This window comes from Cyberlindnera jadinii, assembly GCF_001661405.1.
Source record: "Cyberlindnera jadinii NRRL Y-1542 unplaced genomic scaffold CYBJAscaffold_9, whole genome shotgun sequence".
Lineage (NCBI taxonomy): Eukaryota > Fungi > Ascomycota > Saccharomycetes > Phaffomycetales > Wickerhamomycetaceae > Williopsis > Williopsis jadinii.
The window spans coordinates 235,663-257,418 of record NW_017963660.1 but is presented as its reverse complement, the minus strand read 5'-3'; the positions used below and the strand labels follow the sequence as shown (position 1 = coordinate 257,418).

General features: G+C 46.7%; 11 protein-coding genes across 11 annotated transcripts in view; 6 read left to right on the top strand and 5 right to left on the bottom strand.

Moving 5' to 3' along the window:
- The window catches only part of CYBJADRAFT_185419 (uncharacterized protein), a 2,164-nt gene extending 686 nt beyond the window's left edge, over nucleotides 1–1,478 (top strand). Inside the window, exon 2 of the mRNA XM_020217172.1 lies at nucleotides 95–1,478. Coding sequence (XP_020069833.1) covers nucleotides 95–1,413 — 1,319 coding nt within the window. The 3' untranslated portion in view covers nucleotides 1,414–1,478. The remainder of the gene's footprint in view (nucleotides 1–94) is intronic.
- Nucleotides 1,479–1,618: 140 nt separating this feature from the next.
- CYBJADRAFT_128918 (alpha/beta hydrolase) lies at nucleotides 1,619–2,329 on the top strand (the record flags this gene model as incomplete). The annotated part of the gene is made up of 1 exon (XM_020212802.1): nucleotides 1,619–2,329. The coding sequence occupies one exon, from the start codon at nucleotides 1,619–1,621 to the stop codon at nucleotides 2,327–2,329; it is 711 nt and encodes a 236-aa protein (XP_020069832.1).
- A 100-nt stretch (nucleotides 2,330–2,429) lies between these two features.
- BGL2 (glucan 1,3-beta-glucosidase) lies at nucleotides 2,430–3,227 on the bottom strand (the record flags this gene model as incomplete). Its single annotated transcript, XM_020212818.1, has 1 exon — nucleotides 2,430–3,227. A coding segment is annotated over one exon (798 nt), but the record flags the coding sequence as incomplete, so codon positions are not given.
- Nucleotides 3,228–4,547: 1,320 nt separating this feature from the next.
- On the top strand, nucleotides 4,548–7,113 carry CYBJADRAFT_190765 (uncharacterized protein; the record flags this gene model as incomplete). The annotated part of the gene is made up of 1 exon (XM_020217381.1): nucleotides 4,548–7,113. One exon carries the CDS (start codon nucleotides 4,548–4,550, stop codon nucleotides 7,098–7,100), a length of 2,553 nt encoding a protein of 850 aa, XP_020069830.1. The 3' UTR covers nucleotides 7,101–7,113.
- Nucleotides 7,114–7,508: 395 nt separating this feature from the next.
- On the top strand, nucleotides 7,509–8,693 carry CYBJADRAFT_163145 (TauD/TfdA dioxygenase family protein; the record flags this gene model as incomplete). Its single annotated transcript, XM_020213742.1, has 1 exon — nucleotides 7,509–8,693. The coding sequence occupies one exon, from the start codon at nucleotides 7,509–7,511 to the stop codon at nucleotides 8,691–8,693; it is 1,185 nt and encodes a 394-aa protein (XP_020069829.1).
- Nucleotides 8,694–8,754: 61 nt separating this feature from the next.
- FUN30 (DNA-dependent ATPase FUN30) lies at nucleotides 8,755–10,914 on the bottom strand (the record flags this gene model as incomplete). Its single annotated transcript, XM_020212799.1, has 1 exon — nucleotides 8,755–10,914. One exon carries the CDS (start codon nucleotides 10,912–10,914, stop codon nucleotides 8,755–8,757), a length of 2,160 nt encoding a protein of 719 aa, XP_020069828.1.
- Nucleotides 10,915–11,808: 894 nt separating this feature from the next.
- On the top strand, nucleotides 11,809–13,078 carry ATS1 (Ats1p). Its single transcript, XM_020217380.1, has one exon. The coding sequence runs from the start codon at nucleotides 11,842–11,844 to the stop codon at nucleotides 12,811–12,813; it is 972 nt and encodes a 323-aa protein (XP_020069827.1). The 5' UTR covers nucleotides 11,809–11,841; the 3' UTR covers nucleotides 12,814–13,078.
- A 786-nt stretch (nucleotides 13,079–13,864) lies between these two features.
- CYBJADRAFT_177883 (MFS general substrate transporter) lies at nucleotides 13,865–15,403 on the bottom strand (the record flags this gene model as incomplete). The annotated part of the gene is made up of 2 exons (XM_020216893.1): nucleotides 13,865–15,237; nucleotides 15,301–15,403. The coding sequence occupies 2 exons, from the start codon at nucleotides 15,401–15,403 to the stop codon at nucleotides 13,865–13,867; spliced, it is 1,476 nt and encodes a 491-aa protein (XP_020069826.1).
- Nucleotides 15,381–18,425, bottom strand: NOP12 (rRNA-processing protein NOP12; the record flags this gene model as incomplete). The annotated part of the gene is made up of 2 exons (XM_020217171.1): nucleotides 15,381–16,814; nucleotides 17,071–18,425. The coding sequence occupies 2 exons, from the start codon at nucleotides 18,423–18,425 to the stop codon at nucleotides 15,695–15,697; spliced, it is 2,475 nt and encodes an 824-aa protein (XP_020069825.1). The 3' UTR covers nucleotides 15,381–15,694.
- A 156-nt stretch (nucleotides 18,426–18,581) lies between these two features.
- On the top strand, nucleotides 18,582–21,000 carry DEP1 (Rpd3L histone deacetylase complex subunit DEP1). The gene is made up of 2 exons (XM_020215325.1): nucleotides 18,582–19,050; nucleotides 19,106–21,000. Exons 1-2 carry the CDS (start codon nucleotides 19,023–19,025, stop codon nucleotides 20,608–20,610), a joined length of 1,533 nt encoding a protein of 510 aa, XP_020069824.1. The 5' UTR covers nucleotides 18,582–19,022; the 3' UTR covers nucleotides 20,611–21,000.
- Nucleotides 20,711–21,540, bottom strand: RPS15 (40S ribosomal protein uS19; the record flags this gene model as incomplete). Its single annotated transcript, XM_020217170.1, has 2 exons — nucleotides 20,711–21,204; nucleotides 21,531–21,540. 2 exons carry the CDS (start codon nucleotides 21,538–21,540, stop codon nucleotides 20,786–20,788), a joined length of 429 nt encoding a protein of 142 aa, XP_020069823.1. The 3' UTR covers nucleotides 20,711–20,785.
- Nucleotides 21,541–21,756: the final 216 nt, after the last annotated feature.

The window sequence follows — 21,756 nt, the reverse complement described above, 5'->3', positions numbered from 1 at the left end:
GGAAACACTGATGATGACGATGATGGAAACACTGATGATGACGATGATGGAAACACTGATGATGACGATGATGGAAACACTGATGATGACGATGACGACGACGACGACTTTGACGATGATGGAAATGTACCAATGCCAGTTGTTATCACCACAGGATCCACTTCTGATGAGGACCTTGAATTTGAACTGTACGCTACAAACTCACTTGCTGAAGAAGATGGTTATAACGTTTCAAGGGTTGATGTAACCGGTAACTGGTTTGCCAAAGATGCCGATGGCGAGATCTTGACACCGCAGTTAGAACCGCAAGAACTTGATGGTGAAATCGCCAGTGATGGTTCTGTCTCTTTTACACTGCAAAACCCACTTTATGACGACCAAGTTTATCATCTTAAGATTGACGCCAATGTGAAGCCTGAGGATATCAATGTCACCATCACTTTTATTGCCGATTTTGTCATCACCTTTGTCAATGCTGATGGTGCTGAGATTGAAAAGACGTTCAGCGCAACAACGGATGTTGACTGGAGTATATTTGGTACAGAATCTGATGATGACGATGATGACGACGATGATGACGACGATGATGAGCTTCTTCCAATAACAGCAGCTTACCGTGGTGACAACCAAACAGTTTTCTTTGAACTCTGGGCAAGAAACAGACTTGCAGACGAATCTGGATACCTCGTTACGAATGTTGCAATAGTAGGTGACGGTTGGAAGCTCATTTCACTTGGTGCGGAGGCGTATACAACGAGCGACATTGCTGCTTCCAAAACTGCAATCACAAATGATCAATTGGAGACCAACGTTGTGAATGGTAACTCTGGTGATGTTGAAGATTATAACCCAGAGATTGAAGTTTCTCTTCCAGGTGGTCTTCCAGGTGGTGAAGTTCTCCACATTAAGCTGGAAGGTGAGTATGAGAATTTGGGAGAGATCAAAACCACTTTCACTATAACATTTACCAGTGTGGATGCTATTGGAAGACTTCAGAAGAGAGACGAGGACTTTATTACAAAGGTCTATGTTGCAAGTTTGACCATTGAATCTGATGGCGGTTCAGATGGTGGTTCAGATGGTGGTTCAGATGGTGGTTCAGAAGGTGGTTCAGATGGTGGCTCTGATAACTCTGGTGGCTCTGATAGCTCTGGTGGCTCTGATGGTGGCTCTGATAGCTCTGGTGGCTCAGATGGTGGCTCTGATAGCTCAGATGACGACTCAGATGATGACTCAGGATCTAACGCTCAACCTGACACAACCCTCACACAATCCACAAGAGAACCAGCTCCAACAGCAACATCCTCCGCAACACCATCGCCTATAGTGACCAACGATACAGCAAACCAGGGTGGTAAATCAGGCATGGCATCACAATTCGGCCTCTCAGTGCTAATTTTATTACTGATTTGAAATCTACTTCCTACTTTCTTTATATCTTCTATGCTTTATTTACATGACAACAAATTGCAAACGTCTAAAACCGTCGTATAGTTAAAGTGCTTTAAAGCCATTTCCTGCGCCTTATAACGCATCACCAAACGTGAAAAATTTCAAAATTCTATCCAGCACTTTATCTCAGCTCTAGCAACAATCGCAACAAACCCCGGTCATTGAAATGCCACCTAAGAAGATCCTTTTCCTCCATGGATACGCCCAATCAGCACAGATCTTCTCTGCAAAGACAGGTGGGCTGCGTAAGGCTCTGCAGAAGTCTGGGTATGAAACTGTGTATGTAAATGCGCCGTTGTTACTACAAGGAGATATGCCTCACTCCTCATCAACAGATTCCGAGCTTTATGGATGGTGGCCATACGGCGCACCAGACTATGAATTAGAGACGGCAGAACAAACCATCAAGAAGGAATTGGACAAGCACGATATTGAGGACGTGGAAGGGATTGTTGGATTCTCACAAGGTGCTGGGCTTTCTGGCTATCTCACTGCAAGGTATAAGGAGTTTTTGCCACACTTACAGTGGGCCATCTACTTCTCTGGGTTCAAACTGATGCCAGAGAGGTTCCAGGAGCATTACGAACCAAAGATCTCATTACCAACTCTCCACGTGCTTGGTGAGCTGGATACAGTGGTTGAAGAATCGAGATCCATAAAGCTTTACGATTCCTGCCATGAAGATCATCGACACTTGTTGAAGCACCAAGGTGGGCATTTCGTACCGAATAGCAAGAGCTTTGTCAACCAGGTGGTGAATTGGATCGCAGCAGTGAAGGAGGATTCAGCGAAGGACGACGAGAGTGGTTTAACGGGAGAGAAAGATGACAAATTGGAGGACATGTTTGATGCCATTGACAACCTTGGAAAGGCATAAGCAGACGTTATTGGGAGAACTACACATTTTCTCCATTAGATAGAGACATCTTTCACGAAGGAGTATTTATGGTCATTATAGAGTATTTGAGTTAAATATTTTAGAAATTACAAGTCAAATCGTACTTCAATTGGTAGTCCGAGTCCCAGACACCCCAGTACTTTTCAACGTCAGAGGTACCAGAGGTATCTGGTTTCCAGGACTCGTCAAAGGCCTCAAAGACGATGACGTTAACACCCCATCCTCTCATGGCACAGATGGCATCTTGCCAGAAGTGAGCAGCATTCTCCACCGATGGAACAGAAGCCTCAAAAGCGGAACCATCGGTTGGCCAGCCAGTTTCACCGACCCAGAAAGTGATATCAGTCTCACCCTTGTCGGTTTGGATGGTTTGCAAAGCTTGCATGATATCGTCAAAGAAGGAGAAGGTGGAGTTAGCCTTTGTCTGACCTTGCCAGTAGGAGAAGGCGTTGGCAAAGACAATGTCAGATGCAGCGATAGCTGGGTGAGCGGCACCGTCAACCAAAACGTTCCAAGAGTCAACGAAACCAACTGGGGTACCAGCGTAGGAGTTACCCTCGGAGTCCTTAATATCAGCAATCAAATCCTTGACTGTTTGGATACGAGAGGCCAAGTCGCTGGCGGTCATATCATCACGGTACAACGCTTCGGAACCAACAGTGATGGCCTTGATCGTTGACTTCTTCAAAGTTGGCAAGTAGGTCTTCAATGCCTCTTGCTCAGCCTCAAAGTGGGCATCGTCGTTTGGCCAGATACCTTGGAAGATTGAGAAACCAGCTTCCTCAGCAACTGGACCGAGGATTTGTAGAGTGTTACAGTCAGATGCAGCGTAAACTCTGACAGCGCTTGTGTAGGCTGACAACACCTCGAGCTCCTTCTTGTAGTCGGCAGCGGTTTTACAACCAGCAGAGTTTTGGACACCCAAGTTGAATGCCAACTGGATCGAAAGGGGTTAGTTTATCAACAGATAACAGCGCGAGAGCTGGCGGTTCCGTTAGGCAGCAACAACAAAGCACACAAAGTAAACAAGAGTCGAAAACCAGGAAGCGCCATCCCAACCCGCCAGCCAAAGAAGCCAATACTTACATCACCAACGGCGTGAACAGAAGAGAGAACAGCAGCGGTAGCAGCGAGAGTGGAAAAACGCATGTTTGTTCTATAAAGTGTTGATCCGATGGAACGTAAACAATGGGAAAAAGGGAAAGAAAGGCCAAAAGTGTTGAAGAAAAAGGAAAACGATGGAGGAGGCCAAAAAAAAACAAAACCGGTGCTCGATCGATTCGAAACCACAAAAACGAAAATAAAAACAGACGGCCCGCCAAAGAAAAAGAAATAAAAAGGGAGAAACAGTTGGGATGGGGCCACAAAGTGCGAAATCACGCTGGCAAACTCTAGGGGAGGAGGGGAGGTGGACGATACACAAAGACACGTTTTGAGCGGAAGAGACCAATTAAGGTTGTGGTAGGGGCAGCGCATTTCTACATCTGGCGCGGCCCAGTCCAAAAATAGACAAAACGTGAGTGTAATGTTGTCTCGGTTCTGGTTTTGGCATGATTTTTGTCAACTTGCGTTTCTGTGGTGATTCTGGTAAACAAGAAAAGACGGGAGGAGAAGGAAAACAAAACAAAGCGAAAAAACACAGGGCATCACGTGCAGGCGTAGAGCATGCGCACGTGATGCACAACACCCAAACACCACGCCCAGGAGGGCATCCTCCTGGGCGTCGGTTACAGGTGAACATGCTTCAATTGGCCAAGGACCGCTAGCTTGTGTGTTGATCTCATACGAAACAGTTCAAGCGACACACCACTGTTCCACTCATCACGCCAACTCTCATGAGAACAAGCCATGTCCCCCAGCAACCAGCTAACGATCCCACCGGCTGTTGCTAGGTCTTTTCTCTGATTCGCGGTAGGGTCCCACAAACAATGTGGTGCTTGTAGCGTATGGACCCTCTCCAAGGCTCCATTTATGTCTACATCGAATCCACAACAAGCGCTACAGCTTTCGAAGAGGTGCACAGTGTTCAGAATCAACTTCCCGCCACGGTCTCTCGTTGTCTTGCTGCTTATCGTGTGGATATCATCGTTGAAGAGCGCCTTGTAAGAGACAAAACATAGGTGGGCCCTTACCGCTGTGTATCCAATCACACGACCTTAACCGCTGATCGCAAGACACTGAATTCAACAGGATAAATATGATCGTGAACCTTTCACGGAAGCTGTCGAGAAAGTTCAGGCCTGCTGGTTATGTTCTGGCGATTCTCTTTGCAACATGGTCGTTGTATGTGCTGATGGACATGGAGTCCGCTATGAATACGAACCCTTTTGCCGATTTTGTCAACAACGATGGTAGCGTCGACTACAGGGACAATACCAACAGAATACCAGACGAGTGGTGTTCCGAGCACATGCTTGACTCTGACATGTACAATACCACGCACTATACAATCCCGTATCATTTAGTACGGGAGTCCCCAGCTGCTTATGAATACGACCCGAGGTTGACCAATAGCGTCTATATGCTTCAGCTCATGGAGAAAAGCCACTCATTATCTGACGTGAAGTTACCGTTTAGTTGGTACGATTGGGTGGACCTCACGCAGCTGAACGAGTTCATCGTGCTGGAACCACAGGCAAAACCACACTGTAAATACCCATGTGGTGATACAACTGATCTTCGAAAGAGTAGGAGAAGCCCTGCCTCTTCCAAGAGAGGATCAAGACGTCGCCGTAAGGCTAAAGACACCGCCATGAAATGCGATGACTACTGCGAAGAAGACGTTTCCAGGGATTCACCTGGGTTCAAGGTGTTTGACCTGAATAAGCTGTCAAGTGAAAGTATGAAGAGGTTGCACGTCAAGTCCTATCTTTACTCTTCAGCAAACCTGCCAAATTCCTTAGTGTTTACCACGGACCGTGGAAATGTTCAGGTCGCAATAGATAAGACGATGTCTGCGAATATGGTGAAGAGTGGGCTGTTGAGACAGTTTACAGAGCGATTTGGAAGTTCTTTCAACCCAACTGAGCTGGCTAACCGATTTGAAAGCCTTATGACTCACGACAAGCCGTTGAAGCAAAGGCCATATAGAATCGAGCTCGAACACGAGTCCTTCTTCTTTGATGCTCCAAACTATCTCAAGACTTCTAAACCAGAAACACCAAACCAAGCTGAATTCCATAAAGCCTTAGAGATATCTCTACATGTTCAGGATGAAAAGTTATGGAGGCATTTTCATGAACCAACGGTGAGAACTGGTGCACCTTCACACTACGATGCGAGGTTCTTTAATGGATACGTTGGCTTGAATGAAAGACGTCAAACTATTCTATCAAGGTTATTGAAAACATGGACAAAGTTATGTGAAAATGCAGACTTAAGAACTTGGATTGCGCATGGTGCCTTGTTGTCACATAACATCAATGGAATGACATTCCCCTGGGATGCTGACATTGATGTTCAAATGCCATTTGCAGATTTGGCAAAATTAGCTGAGCTGTACAATGCTAGTGTCATTGTCGAAGACCCAAAGACAGGTTATGGTCGCTACTACTTGGATATCAACTACTCAATCACACATAGATCAAAAGGTCACGGCTTGAACAATATTGATGGAAGATTCATAGACATAAGCTCGGGACTGTACATTGACATCACCGGGTTAGCAGTCGCTCCAAAGAAGACTCCAAATAGATTTGCAGAGCTGTACGGCACGGTTAACGTTGATGATATTGAGCTGATTAGTGATCCGAATATCATCATAGACGGGTACTATGATACGTTCAACAGTGAGCAGAAACCGGGAGATGAAGACTCTGGTCTTAAAGCCCTTGTTGCTGAGGCCGAACATGGGCAAGAACAAGAGGAACTGGAGGATGAGATGCAACAACTAGATAGAGGCCCACTGAGAAAAAGAGCACTGGGGATGATTTTAACCCCAGATCAACGGTACTCTCTGAACTACCATCTACAGTTATACACGTGCAAGAACAATCACTTTTACCGTTTGCGCGAGCTGAGTCCATTAAGGCTAACTTACCACGATAAAGTACCTGTATATGTTCCCAAGGACGTCGAATCCGTTCTCAACAGCGAGTATGAGAGACAGTTGAAGCTGTGCATGAGCTATGGTCCTTTCACGTACTTGGCGCAGTTGAGAATGTGGACTTCAACAAGCTACCTCAGACGAACGCTTCACGATCACAGGAAATCCAAGGATAAGAACCTTTTAACCCAGGATGACATCATGGGGCTCTTGGACAACGATATGATTCTCGAAAGCTTCATACGGTCGTGGGAAGCTGGCCAGCTCCACGAGATCGAAAGAAGCTTGATCGAAAGCGATAGGCCGGATAAGGAACTATGGCTTGAAAGTCTAATAATGAACAAGACTTTCAAGGATGAGATGGGGAGAGACCCGTTCTTAGCCTCCCTGATCAATCCTCACGTTGACAAGTCAAGCGGACTCGAGCAGAAACGACAGGAGATGAAGGACATCCTTCAGAGAGAATACACCCATACAGTTGACTTCGGTCAAGTGGAGCACAACTACAACGAGCTCAAGACCATAAAGGACTACATCAGGGACTTCCAGGACACCGGCTATGATGTTGATATCGATACAAAGATTGCCACTTTGGCAAAGCTCAGTGCCTCTTCCCGGTCCCACAGGATGAGATCAGCGCATGAAAGGGAGCTGAGCAAGCTTCAGGCACAGAAGGCTAAACAAGACGCTGGAGCACCACTATAGAAGCCCAAATAACAAAGGGCACACACCGTTATCTCGCCAAACGTTGTGGAGCGCAACAGTTAGAAAGAAGCCACAATTATTACTCATCAGGGAGGAGAAACCGTACGCGATATGCATGATGGCCTGCACGACGTGGAACGCTGCAGGTTTCTTCACCACGATGGGGAATGCTATACGTATCGAGCCACAGTTATGATGAAGTGAAAGCCATTGTGGATGGTACTTTGTACGCAATTTGCCATTCCGTATACCATTACTTAGCCACAGGGTGGCTTCAGAAGATGGCTAGTTCACACCTCCAAATGAATATGTATATATAAGGCAGCTAAGAAGGCTGTTTTGTCTCTCGAGACGCTGGTTAGGACGGCCTATCACCACATATTAAGCACTTGAGGGACAGAAAGAGCAATGGCACCAGTCGCAACACTACAAGCAACACTACAAACACCACAAGACACTCCGGAAACCGCTTCCCATGGACACAGAAATCTGGACATCCACTTCCGGAAGGGAGAGGATGTGATTGATGAAAAGACAGGCGTGCTAAGAGTCAGTGACAAGGAGTACAGGGTTGCCAATTACCCGGAATGGCTTCCTACGTGGAATCCGCATGAAACGTTCGAGCCTTACTCTGATGACTTTAACATTGGATATAGGGATCCTGCACTCGATGCCGATCCTGACTTTCCGTCGCTTTTCCCAACTGGGTCCGATGTGAAGTTGTCAGATCTCTCTCCAAAGCTTGGAACCGAGGTTCGTGGCATTCAGCTCTCGTCTCTGTCTCCAGCTGCGAAGAAGGAGCTGGCGTTGTTGATAGCCCAGCGTGGTGTTCTCATTTTCCGTGACCAGGACCTGAAAGATCAAGGACTGGAGTTCAACAAGCAGTTTGGTGAAAGCTTTGGACCTCTTCACGTTCATCCTTCCTCTGGTGCACCAGCAGACTATCCACAGTTCCATATTACTTATCGCCGGAATGACCCTAATGAGTACCAGAAGGTCTTTGGAAAGAGAACTTCCGGAAAGGACCAGTGGCACTCTGACGTCACATTTGAGAAGTTCCCACCTTCCTACACCTTCTTTGCAATGTTACAAGGGCCTGAGACTGGAGGCGATACTCTGTTTGCAGACTGTATTGAAGCATATGACAGACTTTCACCAAGATTTCAGCAGATGATCAAAGGATTGAAGTGTGTTCATTCCTCTGTCGAGCAGGCCTCCCAGTCAAAGTTAGATGGTGGAATTGAAAGAAGACCACCATCAACAGTGGTCCACCCACTTGTGCGTATCCATCCGGTGTTGAAGAAGAAATCGCTGTTTGTTTCGAGATTCTTCATGAAAGACATTGTGGACTTGAAGAAGGAAGAGTCCGATGCTGTTCTGGACATGCTTACAGACCACATCAACAACTCGTTCGACTTCCAAATCAGGGCAAAATGGGAACCTAACTCTGTTGTGATGTGGGATAACAGACGTGTTCTTCACACGGCTACTTTTGACTGGGACACCGGCTGTACGCGTCACTGCTACCGGATCACACCAATGGGCGAAAGACCAGTTGAGGACGAAGAAGAACTACAGCCTTGGAACAAATGAAGTATGACAAGTGATGCGGCCATGTCAAGACGATTAACGAAACAAATTTATAAAAAAATTCTCAATCTATAGTAATCTCTTCATTTGTAGATGGCTCTGACTCTCCCTTTTTGGTGAAAACCATATCACCAATCAGAGATATAGCCTTAGACTCTATCTGATCACCACTCATGGTTTGATCGAGTTCCAGCTTATTTTGGGCCAACTGATACATGCTCTCTTCGATACTATTTCTTGTGATCAGTCTCGTAACGGTAACGTCTCGTTCCTGCCCCACTCTGTGGGCTCTGTCCTCAGCTTGCTTGTCATCATGAGGGTTGAAACTTTGGTCGAAGAGAATAACATGGTTTGCACATACCAAGTTAATACCGAATCCACCAGCCTTGGTGGAAAGTAGAAACACTGGAATAGACTCTTCTTCAGAGAATTTGTCAATGAGATCTTGTCTCATGTCAACAGGCGTTTGTCCATCCAATCGGAGGAATTTTATGTCCCACATTGATAAGACAGGCTCCAAGATATCCAACACTTGTGTGAATAAGGAAAAGATCAACACTTTACCATCTTGCTCTATTATTTCAGGTAGCAAATGACCAAGTTTAGCAACCTTTCCAGAGTTCAGAAACGCAGCTTCATCAAGCTTGAACTCATCTATCGAGGGAAACTGAACACACAGGTTGTTCAACTCGAAATCAGTCATGACTTGCATATCCTCAAAGATATATGTTTCATTTGCCGTGGCGTACTGAGGCTCCTTCATGATATCCTTAGCCATGATCTTCAACTTGTCATCATCATAGATACTTCTGAAAAGTAGAGGATGAATTGCAGCCTTTCTCAAAGCCATCAAGATGTTTGCAGTCTTACCATTGTTCTGCCTCTTCAGGGAAACACCTCTTTCAATCTCACGGTCATAAATCAGTGCTTGTTCTGGAGTCATATCACAGTACTGCAGGTCTTGTATCTTTGGGGGAAGATGTTTCAACACTTGGTCCTTACGTCTTCTAAGAATAAAAGGTGCCATCATTTTCTTTGCCTTGTTGATTGCACGTTGTGATAGTAGTGGATTATAATCTTTGGAACTGTCCTTTGTCGATGCCTTCTGGTTAAACACGTATTTCAAACCTTCCTTTTCAGAGACGAAGATCGATGGTAGGATGAATTCAAGCAAGGACATGAGTTCTTTCAAGTTGTTTTGCAATGGTGTACCGGTTAGTAATAAGCGGAAGTTTGCCTTTAACTTCATCAGTTTAATGAAACGATCGCTGGTGCTGTTCTTCAACATATGTCCTTCATCGTACACGACAACGTTGAATCCACCATGTTTTAAGAAGCTGAAATCGTCCTTGGAACCAGTCGCCAAGTTGTACGTTGTAACTATAACGTCGATGTCTTCCCACTTGGACAAGAGCAACTCTCTGATGTCTTCCCTTTCACGCTGTGATCCATAGTACGGTTCAACGACAAGGGAAGGAGCAAATTTGTTGAACTCTCGCATCCAATTTTCCAAAGTTGAAGACGGTACCACAACTAAATGAGGACCCTTGTTGATGTCGAGTTGCTTGAGATATGATAGAAAGGCGATAACTTGACACGTCTTACCTAACCCCATTTCATCCGCAAGGATACAACTCAAATTGTTCGAATACAAGAGATACAACCAGTTGATACCAACTTGTTGGTAACTCTTCAACTCGATACCAGGAGCAAGTAGGGAGGGCTTGTCCTTGAAATATTTACTCTTTTGTTTACGCCCAGTAGAGCCGATTTCATCACCTTCGTCATCGTCAATATCAACTTCCACGATTTCCAATTCGTCATTGATACCATGAACCTCAACACCCCATTTGCTGATCTCTTGTGCAATCTGTTCACTGTATGTATCACATTTGGCAACCAAATTATCCACTGCCGAGTAGCCTCTGAGGGCAACGTTTGCCCTGTTACTGAACAGTTCACCTTGTGGTTTTCTTCTCTTTGATTGCTGAACAACGTCAAAGTTCAAGCTCTCAAACTGCGTTATAGTCTTAAAAGGCCTTTTAGCAATGATGGCATTGGCAGTCTCTGCAGAGCACTGTGCAATATCCATGATATCGAACTCTCCTTCTTCGTTGAAGAACTGGAGAACTTTCTGTTGGAATTGGAAGTCCTCATCGGAATGGTCAACCATCGCGTGGTCATCAACGTCCTCATCGTCCGTGAATTCATCCTTGAGGATCATTTCATCGTTGGAGTCGTCGTCCAGAACAACAGTGGCCTCGATCACGCCATTGTCCTGATGCTGTGCTTCTGGCGGAGTCAGCCTTGAACCTCTAACCAACTTCCTCTTCTTCAAAACCGGCTCATCTTGCACCAATACAGGCGCACTATCATCGTCAACGACAACCGACTTCCTCAAGGCATTACTGTACTTTTGCTGAATGGACTTGGACTTATCCAATGTCACCTTCGACGACTTCACAGGCGAAGTCGTTGGTGACGACGTAATAACTATAGGAGCATCCTTCGAAGCAGCCACATCAGACACAGCGGAGGCACCGTTTGCAGTCGCTGGTGTGGCACCTGGTCTTTGTGTGGACAGCCGTCCTTCAGATCTCCTCTTCTCAACCAGTTTGGTCAGAATGTGCTTTGCCATTTTGATGTCCTTGTTCGCCTTTGTAACGTAGACACCTCGAATCATGTTGTAGCTGATCTCTTTGAACATCGACTGCAAGATCTGAAGATCTCTATTGGCCAACGACGCGGCCGTGGTCGTCATGCTCGAGCTGGACAGCAGGTTTGTGCCGTTGAAGCCAAACTTCTCCTTCAGCGTACCACCACCACCACCATCACCACCAGCAGACGTATTCGTCCTCTTAGCAAACAGCAGCTGAGGCGAGAACTTATTCTCAGACCTCAGCGGCGACGAGTCTGGGACCTGTACCACCGACTTCTTAGGACTTTCACCACCCTGCGACATGCTTTCTCTGTGTGTGTGTGTGTTGTCTCGTCTCCCGCCAACAGCGTCTGCCTAGCGAGCCAGAAGTGCTGGCAGAGGGGCCCGTTACACGTAAATTTTTCCCTCCTAGGCTCATTTCCAACGGGTTTCGCGTCACAGGCTCATCCCTCTGCGCATCGCAGGCAGAGAAGACAAGCCAGTATTAGCACGATGGTGTACTCTGTGTATGCGTGTGGCTCCAATGGTAGGCATCAGCTGGGCACCAGGGACCACTGCGAGGATCTCAGCGCACTGAGCAAGGTGTTTGAGAGCGAGGAGCGCATAGAGAAGCTGGCGAGTGGTGGCAATCATACGCTGCTGCTGCTTGCCAGCGGAGAGCTCTACGCCACTGGGGATAACTCAAGGGGACAGTGTGCGCTGTCTGAGGACGTGGTGAAGGAGTTCACGCTGGTTCCTACTGTAGGCCGTTCTAGATGGGTCAATTGCTGCTGTGGGTATGAGTTCAGCGTGCTTCTGAACGAGTCTAATGAGCTATATTCGTGTGGTGCTGGGCCCAAGGGAGAGTTAGGGCTGGGCACCGCCATAGGGCACTCTCCAGGGCTGAAGCTGATTGATACGATCCCAGGTATCGTGGAGATGAAAGCATGTGTGGACCACGTTGTTATAAGGCTGTGTGATGGGAGGCTCATGGCATGGGGTAACAATGGGCGAGGACGGAAGCTCAACGTGGCGACGCCTAAGACCGTGTGGAGCCCTGTTGAAGTTGGACAGGGCGATAGGTATTCGCTGGGGAGGGACTTCACGCTCGTGGAGGCCAACGGTGTGCTGACGGTCTGGGGGAACCAGAGGTTCCCTCAAGTACCCACACTGGCCAAAGAGTTCCAGGCCATGTGGTCATCGGTCCACTACATCGACCAACAGGGCCATATTCAGTCCATGGGCAACAACAGCCACGGACAGCTCATCGCTGAGAAGCTGACACCAGACAGGTGGTGTGTTGGAAGCGAGCACGGGCTCATGGTGATCAGCGGCGAGCTGAGGGCATGGGGCTGGGGAGAACATGGCAACTGTGGAGATCACGCCAACGGCACCCTACTGCTCCCACAAGGTGGTGGTGGTGGTGATATCTACGCGATCCACTGTGGATGTGCAACAACATGGGTCGTATTAAAGCATAGCTAAAAACAAAATGTCCTGAAGTATCTTTCCCAAGTGTAACATATTCTATAGAAGCACCAAAACGAGCTAATCTAGATACAAGAAATGAGAAATATGTAAAGACTTCAGCGTTCAATCTTGGGTGGTAGTATCAACTCCATACCATGCACAGACAGAGCGCCTATGTATACGGAGTTTTCTTTTGATCACACCCAGAGTCTCACGGACACTGGGCGCCTGAAACCTTTCAGAACCGCTTTGCGAGCGACGCTGCGCCGCTCATCGCGCCGTGGTTGATGATGATGTTGTTGATGTTGTTGATGTTGTTGTTGATGTTGAAATGTAAACACGCAAGAAAATTTTCGTACCCGCCGGCGACGGACGGAATATTCCAGAACAACGGTACGCGCAACACAGCCTGTGCTTATATAAGGGCTCATCACAGCGCAGCAGCTCTTAGGGCAACGCTCTACGGAGCAACAGCTCCAGTTCTCTCTTCAACTGAACGCAATTGAGACGATGTTTGCTTCTGTATGCTCAGGAAGACCAGTTCAGATGGCACAACAGGTGGACGGCAACAAGTATGCCATCAACATCCCGCAAGGCTCGAAGATCTCACATGTATGCATCTTTCTACTGCCAGAGGCCCAGCTTCCAAGGGAGTACAAGGCACTGATATACTTCAAACTACCCGGCGATTCCGAGTTCAAGCTGCTGGGAAGCATCTCACAGGATAAGCAGAGTAGTATCTTCAAGCTGAAGAACAAGGACGAGGTTGACGGAGACGAGGATAGCATGATTGAGGAGATTGACGACCAGGATGTCGTCACCGTGGGGATAAGCATAGAGACTGCGGAAGTGGCACGACAGCTGGAGGATTCACAGTCTGCGCTGGTGAAGAAGACCATCATGACACAGCCTGTGATTACCGAGCCTCTCACTACAAGCGAAAAGACACAATTGGCTGCTAAAGTTGTTAAAAACGCCTACAACTACCTATCGTCGTTCATTGACAACAACGGCAACGTGAACATCAAGTACTTTGACAGCTGGTGGAATAAGTTCCAGGCCAAGCTCAAGAACGATGATAAGTTTTTAGACTCCGATTGATCTTGAAAAGGACGAGTGCAACCAGAAACAACCCACAGACACCAAGGAATGTTGTATAGATGAATCCAACGTGGAAATTCGGTGCATCTCTTTGGTTGAAGGTTAGCATTGGCACCCAAACGCTGGTGAAATAGGCCGACGTATTGGTCACAACGATGACAAAGTTACGTTGTAAGTCGTCATGTGATAGTATACCGTTAATCCACGAAAATATAACAGGCTGTCCAATACTATGTGTTATTCCAAAGAGGTAATAGGCCATCCAGTGTAACTTCAAAGGCACTTGCCATACGCTCAAGATTACACCACTGATTATCGTACACAGGAACATTGTACTAAGAAACAAAGCGTGCAATTGGCCCCAGTCGTTGAGCTTAGCAACTATGAGGGCAAAGATGATGCTTAGGGCACTGATGACTGACGGATACAGGTTGTAGTACGATGAATCCAGCCCAAGATCAATTTTCATCCACAACTGGAATGACTGTGATGTCATTAACTCTCCAGAGTTGTTGAAGCACAAGAATAACAAGGGGAACACATAGATGTACCAATGGTCTTTGAAGAATGTCTTCAATTTGGGCCATGAAAGTTCCTCTTTCTCCAATTGTGCACCACTGAGTCGTCTTCTTTCCAAGCCAACAAGTTTATCCAATCTGTTGAAGTAGAACACCTCTGTGGTTGAAGGTGTACCTGGGATCATGAAATATGTATACAGTGCCACTGGTATTGACAGGAAACAGTCGATGCAAAACATCCATTGGAAAGGAACAAGAGAAGTACTGGACCAGTCCATCTTCAGGATCAACTGCTGTAAGGGACCACTGATAAGGCCCGCAAGTGAACCTGAACAGCTGAAAAGGGTTGATCTTTTGGTCAGTTCACCTTTGGAATACCAACACCCCAGCAGATACTCCATTCCTGGGAAATACCCACTCTCAGTTACGCCAATGAGAAATCTCAAGAGGTATAGAGACTTGATGTCCCGAACAAAGACACAGCACAGTGTTAACAAAGCCCATGTCAGCTCTAAAATGCAAAAATAACAGCTGGCGTTCACTCGATGTAAGATCAACTGTGAAGGGATCTGTCCAATGACATACCCAACTGTCCATAGAGAGATCAATTTGTTATAGTCGTTACCCTCCATTCCGTAGTACTCTTTCATACCGTTGACGTATGCAGTCCCAATATTACTCTGGTTGAGCGTCTTGATGAAGTAACCAAGACAGGCAGAGCTTAGCAGGAAAGTATCCAACTTGACGAGGAACTTCCTTTCTAGCACTGGCCTATCGATGGTATCCCATAGGAAAGACTGGATCTTGTATGACCATGTGTCTTGTGGTGGTGGGGATTCTCCCAGATCTATAAAGCATTCATCTAGTGCGAGTAGCGAGCTACCTTCGCTGTGCAATCGCTCAGTTCTAACGTGGATACCTGATTTTTTATCCATTGGCCAACTACAGAATGTAATGATATAACTACGTGTAGTGATAGGATTCATTTCTACTTTTATGATCCGCTTTCCTCAGTCTTTCCCCTTTAAATCAGTTCCATTACGTTTGAGACGCCATAGTTTGGTGATGCAGTCGGGAACATTTCCAGAAAGGGCATCTGAACGGAAGACAGCTCATGATGTAAATATAAGCCTCCAATTAAGGTGGATCTAGCGTAGTCCATCCAGTGAATACAAGTACAAGTGGTGTTACACTGTTCCAGGGATGAATGAATTGGCATACTAACTCTTGGATCAAACAAGAAGCACGCATTTTGACGAAGCCGTCTCTAGATATACTCACAGTTCATCAAAGGCCTTCCTCAATGCCAGCCGGTTACCAAAGACCTCGTGTCTGGCCTCCAGCAGTTTGGTTCTGAATGGATCTGACTTTTGTCTCTTATCCACCTGTTCCAGGATCCAATTGATAAACTCTGATGATGCCTTAAGGGCATTATTGCCACGTTTTAAAGAACAGGCCGCATCGAACAGTGACTCCAGAGCATATTGGTTGAAACTCTTGGTAATCAACATATCCTCCAAGGTCTTGAATAGGGCCTCATCGTAACGATGGTCCGTCACATCCTCAAATATGTTTAGCACCCTTAGCTGTGCATCCTCTTGTAGATGAGGCAACTGGGCCAGTAATTTTGTGAAGTACCCAGCATTGTCAAATATCTTAGCATTGGCTTCATCTTCAACAACCAGGGCTGATATCACACCGAGGATTCTCTTCTGGATGAAGTTATTAGAATTTTCCAAGTCCTCGAACAACACCGGAAGCACTTCTACAACATTGACCTTCTCGACGGCCTCCTTGTTGTGTCTGAGACACTGTGCAATGACTCTCAGCGACAAGTCCCGTACAGTCACATTCTCGTCGCGTGTCAACTTGAGGAGCTCATCAAAGGCTCTTTCAACTATTGATATTCCCTCCTTCAGCCCATGGGACTGGTCCACCAAGGTCTCCAAATGTTGGACTAGCTCAGCCCTCTTCCCACTTAAAACGTACTGTAATGTTTCATCCAGCTCCAGATGGCCAGTGGACACTTCCAGTGCCCTCTTCATCTTGTCGATGTGGCCTTGGTCTTCGTCATCAGCTTCGTTCTCCACAGCTTCGTTCTCCGCAGCTTCGCCCTCCTCAGCTGTGTCTTTGCCAATGGTGACTTTGGCCAAGGGCCTCTTCTCGTTGATTGGAACGGCAACGATATCCTGGTTCTGAGCGCTCGTGTCATCCGACAGCTTGGCCCACTTATCACCAGTCTGAAGATCCATCCTTATGTCAAGGCCTCTAGGTAAAGCTTCACCCTCAGGGACTAACTGCCAATGATCAGTCGGTACGAACAGCTCGAATGAAGGCGACACCAAGGATGCTAACACAACAAGCTTCAGAGGTTCAATGTACATAGAAGTCGTCTCGCTGCTTAAAGGGTTGGTTTCGCCCACGCTCACTGAATTCTCTATTAGGCTCACCTCTTCTACCTCTCTCTCCTCCCCTGTGTACAGTGCGATGTGATGGTGATGTACCAACACGCGCCAGCCTTTGGGTTGGGCTGCTACGTGGTTCGAGTGGCCTGGCGAAAACAGCGTACTGACGCTACACGAAGCTACGCCTACAAAACAGGTCTATCGGGTCCAATTGAGCCAATTACACAGTGGTACGTACCTATGCTCACTTTGCATCTCTCATCTTCTTGAACTCTGTAGATCTTTTGGTGTGTCTTGGTTTTTTGACCCTTCCTTTACCGTTCTTTATACCGGTAACACGGTCACCTTTCTTAGCCCTGGTGCCCTCGATGACCTTACCGGCCTGGGATCTATCAGCTTTACCGAGGACCCTCTTGGCCCTTCCTAAGCGGGTCTTTTGATCGTCCGTGAGGTTCTTTGCTGCGTTGAGGGACTTGTGCAATGACTGTTGTGGTCTCATTCTCTTAGATCTCGTTATTCTCAGTTGACGTTTCTTCGAGCCGAGCTTCTTGCCGTTTAACAGCAGAGCCCTGTCCACGGTGACGGAGTCCTTGAATTGGACATAACCGAAGCCTTTGCCAAAGTTTGTCTTGGAGTCACGTACGATTCTAACGGACTCAATATCACCACACTCACCAAAGATCTTCCAGAGTTCCTCCTCGGTCTCTTCAAAGTCCAAGTTACCAACAAAGATACATCTCTTGTTGTCCACCTTAGCCGGATGAGATACAGAGTCGACTCTCAAATGCAACCCCAGCAGCTGCGAACCGTTCAGGTCCAATGCCTTTCTTGCGCTTGCCTTGTCCTTGAAGACAACGTATGCGTTCACGGAATCACGAGTCGAGTTCAAGCTCTGCTTGACAAACGCAGCCTTTCTCGGAAGTGGTTCACTGAATGCAATTGATCTGAATCTGATGGATTCAACTGGGCCATGCTGGACGAACAGTTTCTTGAACGCCTTGTAGTCGGCTTTCTTGGTGATTGTGGTGACGTTGAGGTTACCTACAAACACCGTACGCTCAGCCTTCTCCACCTCTTCTTGCTTCAAATCAAGCGTCTTTGCAGACGAAACCTTGACCTTTGCTTCAGCGGCCTCAGTTTCAGAGTCAGAGTCAGAGTCGGAATCACCAGAGTCCTCCTTAGTGGCCTCCTCCTCTGCAGGCTCATCCTTGTCAAGAATCTTTTCTAGATATCTGGCTTCGAGATCCGCATTCTCATCGTCGTCACCACCACGCTTCTTCTTCTGCTTCTTCAATGGCGTTGGCGCCTCGGCGTCCTCGTCCTCCTGCTCCTCGTCCCCCTCTTTTCTGGATTCACCGCCGTCAACCGTCGTATCATCCTGCTTCTTTGGAGCCACCTTGATGGTGGTTCTCTGGGTAATGGTTCTCTTAACAGGACCGGCAGCGGAGTCGTTGAACAGACCGACCAACGCCTGATCCTTCTTAGCAGCACTGAACAGGTTACCTACACCAGCCATGTCGATAACACCTACTCTTGCCAAACATCTAAACAATACAAAGCATTCTTCCCTCTTCATCCACACAGAAAATCCCACAGAGCTCATCTCGTGTGCTGCGCCTACCAGGAAAAAACTTTCGTAGTGCGCATAACAAAACACGGTACTTCCGCGCGCTCATAACCGCCACTTCCCAATGCGGAAATGACACATTATCTGAAAGGGAGGGTAATCGCCAGCAGGCCCGAATGAGTGTGTGGGCCTTGGGACCTTCCCGTGGGCCCAATTTAGGGAAATTTGGAAACGATTCTCTGTTTTGAAAGGTTTTACTGTTGTAATTGGATCATCGCAAGGACCGTCATAGCCCAGAGGGAAGTTCTATTATATCCAGTCAGTGATAACGATCTCATCGCTCGGTCTGGGTTTGCTCCTCGGTATTGTTTGTTATTGAAAGAAGAACGGTATACGCTCACTGGGGCCAGCTTTGTACCATTGGGCCATATATCATCACCACAACAAAGGGAGCCGCTGGTTTGATTCTTGTTCTCCTTTGATTAAAGGGCAGTGCGGCGAGAGATAGACCGAGAGGGACACAGAGTAGCCTTGCAACAGGTACAGGATTGCGTGCTTTGTTGGCTTGATCAGGTATAACAGGACGGCAGAAAGTAACCGTTCAGCAGGACTGATACTTATTGCGCTATACAGATGACGGATATCGAGCACGGTCGACAGAGTGAGTACTTGGCCACAGCGTTAATTCATGCCGAACCACACTAACATCGAAACAGACTCAACCACGTTGACTGACACAGGAAAGACTTCACCACTCACAGACCTCAGCTCTTCTTCTCCTTCGAACCAGGAGAACACTGCCGGCAGCAACAACAGCACTGGAGTTTCCCCGTCACAGGTGAATGAGAAACGTGCCAAATCGATAGCATCGGACGTTAGCTCAGAACTAAGTGATTTAGACTCAGAGGCAGAAACTGAGAAGATGGAGAGCGGGCAGGAGTCGCAGTTGCTCAAATTGAGCAAGGCGCACGGGCTGAGAGACGGTGACGAGAGGGAGCAGAAGGACGATACAGAAGAGGCTGATGACACAATACGCCATGACGAGACAATGGATAACACGCTGATTAAGGAAGAAGTATCGATCGAGTTGCAGAAGGATAAGGAGAGTAACCTGGAAGTGGATCACTCTTCGGAGGAATTTGCAAAAGTTGTCCATGAAATACGCAAGAGCCAGGAATTAGAAGACGCCAAGGAGGAGAACGAACAAGAGAACAAACAGAATGGTAACGACACCAGTGTAAATGGTGATCACGAGGAGGATTCAAGTGACCTGAAGGGAATTAAGGATGAGGCCAATGGCACTGAAAATGGTTCCGTGGAGGATGTTGTCCCTGACGTTGCTAATGACACAATTCCTGAGTCTCTTCCGAATGGCAAAAGAAAACTTGAGGAGGAGAATGAACTTGAAGAGCCAGTTGAGGAGAATCTAGAGAGCTTGAAAAGACGTAAGACTGGCGACGACACCCATACAGAATCAGTAGTGGAAGAAGTAGATGGTGCGAGAACTGTTGAACAAGAAGCTACAAATGAAAGTGACGAAGATATAGGTGATCAAGAAGATGAGGAGGAGGAAGAGGAGGAGGAGGAAGTACTCACAGAAGAACAAAAGCGTCAAAAACAGAAGGAGGAAGAGGAGGAGCTTGAGAGACAGAGGCAACGCAAAGAGGCACTTCAAGAGCTCACCACCATTGAGATTGAATTTGCCAAGCTGAGGGATCGCCTATACGAAGATAAGATGTCTCGCTTCAAGTCTGAATTGGAGATGTGCCTCAATGGTTCGCATCCAGAATTGCAAACAGTGTATACAAAGATTGATGCCCACAGGGAGGAGAAAATACGACTTGCCTCACTAACGCAAAAGTACGAGTTGGAATGCATAGATAGAAAGACTAAGGCTCAGAGAACCCAGATTCACCAACAGTATTACAAGCGTACATCTGATTATCGTACGAAGTACTTGAAGGATGTGATGCAGGGATGGGATGCTATCAATAAGGAGAGACGCAATATGGATCTAGAGCAGTATCCAGAGTACCAGTATAAGATTCCTCAGTATGCAGATGAGCTTGTACGCCAGAGAACTCAATACAATAAGGAGATCAGTGTGCTTGTTGGATTGAACGATTACTATGGCTTTCCAACAGCGCCAAAGTTGGCCTCGGTACAAGGTGACGAATTGGATAACGATTTGAGGGCTATGAACATAAAGCCAAACAAATAACATCCATATTACACCGATAAAATTCCTAATTTACCAACCTGGCAATGAATTTCATGTGATATACATATACAACAAGTATCTAGTGAGGAATTTCCTCCTTGTAGCCTACAAAGTGAGAGCAATCTTTCATTAACGTTTTTTCAGTAAATATACAAACCAAACCAATGACAGTATCTTAACGCAATGGGATGAATCTGTTGGAAGAAACACCAGCTCTACCGTGTCTAACTGGGGTGTAAGTGATGGAGAACTCACCCAAGTAGTGACCAACCATCTCTGGCTTAATCTCAACTTGGTTGAAGGTCTTACCGTTGTAAACACCAACGACGGAACCAATCATCTCTGGAACGACAACCATGTTTCTCAAGTGGGTCTTGACAACAGCTGGCTTCTCATTTGGCTCAGCGGCGAGCTTAGCAGCACGCAACTTCTTGATCAAACCGTATGGCTTTTGGTTCAAACCTCTTTGGAATCTTCTTCTGACACGGGCGTGGGCCAACTTAGCGAAGTCCTCGGTGGAGAGCTCCAAAAGGTCCTTGAGGTCGACACCTCTGTAAGAGAAGGCCTTGAATGATCTCTTTCTGGTAGAAGTAGCTAAGAACTGTTGTTAGTACATTTAAGCACTTAAAGAGTTTTATAGTGGTTTTCGTCAATGAGACCCAATGTTTGTTGTGAATGCTTTCAAGATGACTTCAATACTTGGGTTATTTCAGCTCCTGTAACTACTTTTCCTCCCATCGCCACGCTCTGAATGGTCTCTTTACTCGTTTCACCACTCTGTTTTGCCCAGCACTCGAATACCGTTGTATACTGTGCACTGCTCCATGAAATAGCATATCTATCAACTGTTCTTGTTCCCTCTCCTCACTCATACACTCATATCTCAATGAATAACCCCACCATCATCTTCATTAACATACCTTCAGACATGTTTGATATCGAGTTCTGCTGTATTCCTCTAAAACGTTGTTGGCGTTGATTTGTGTGTTTTGTCTTTTGATGTTAAATTTTCAGCGGTAGAGGCCCTCACAGCTTGTCCACTTGGAAAACATCCAAACATCTCCGAGAGCATTGTGCGTGCGTTTTTCTCGAGGTTTTCGCGCAAAGGCACACAATCAGGGGAAAAAAGCAGTCACAGATTCCCAT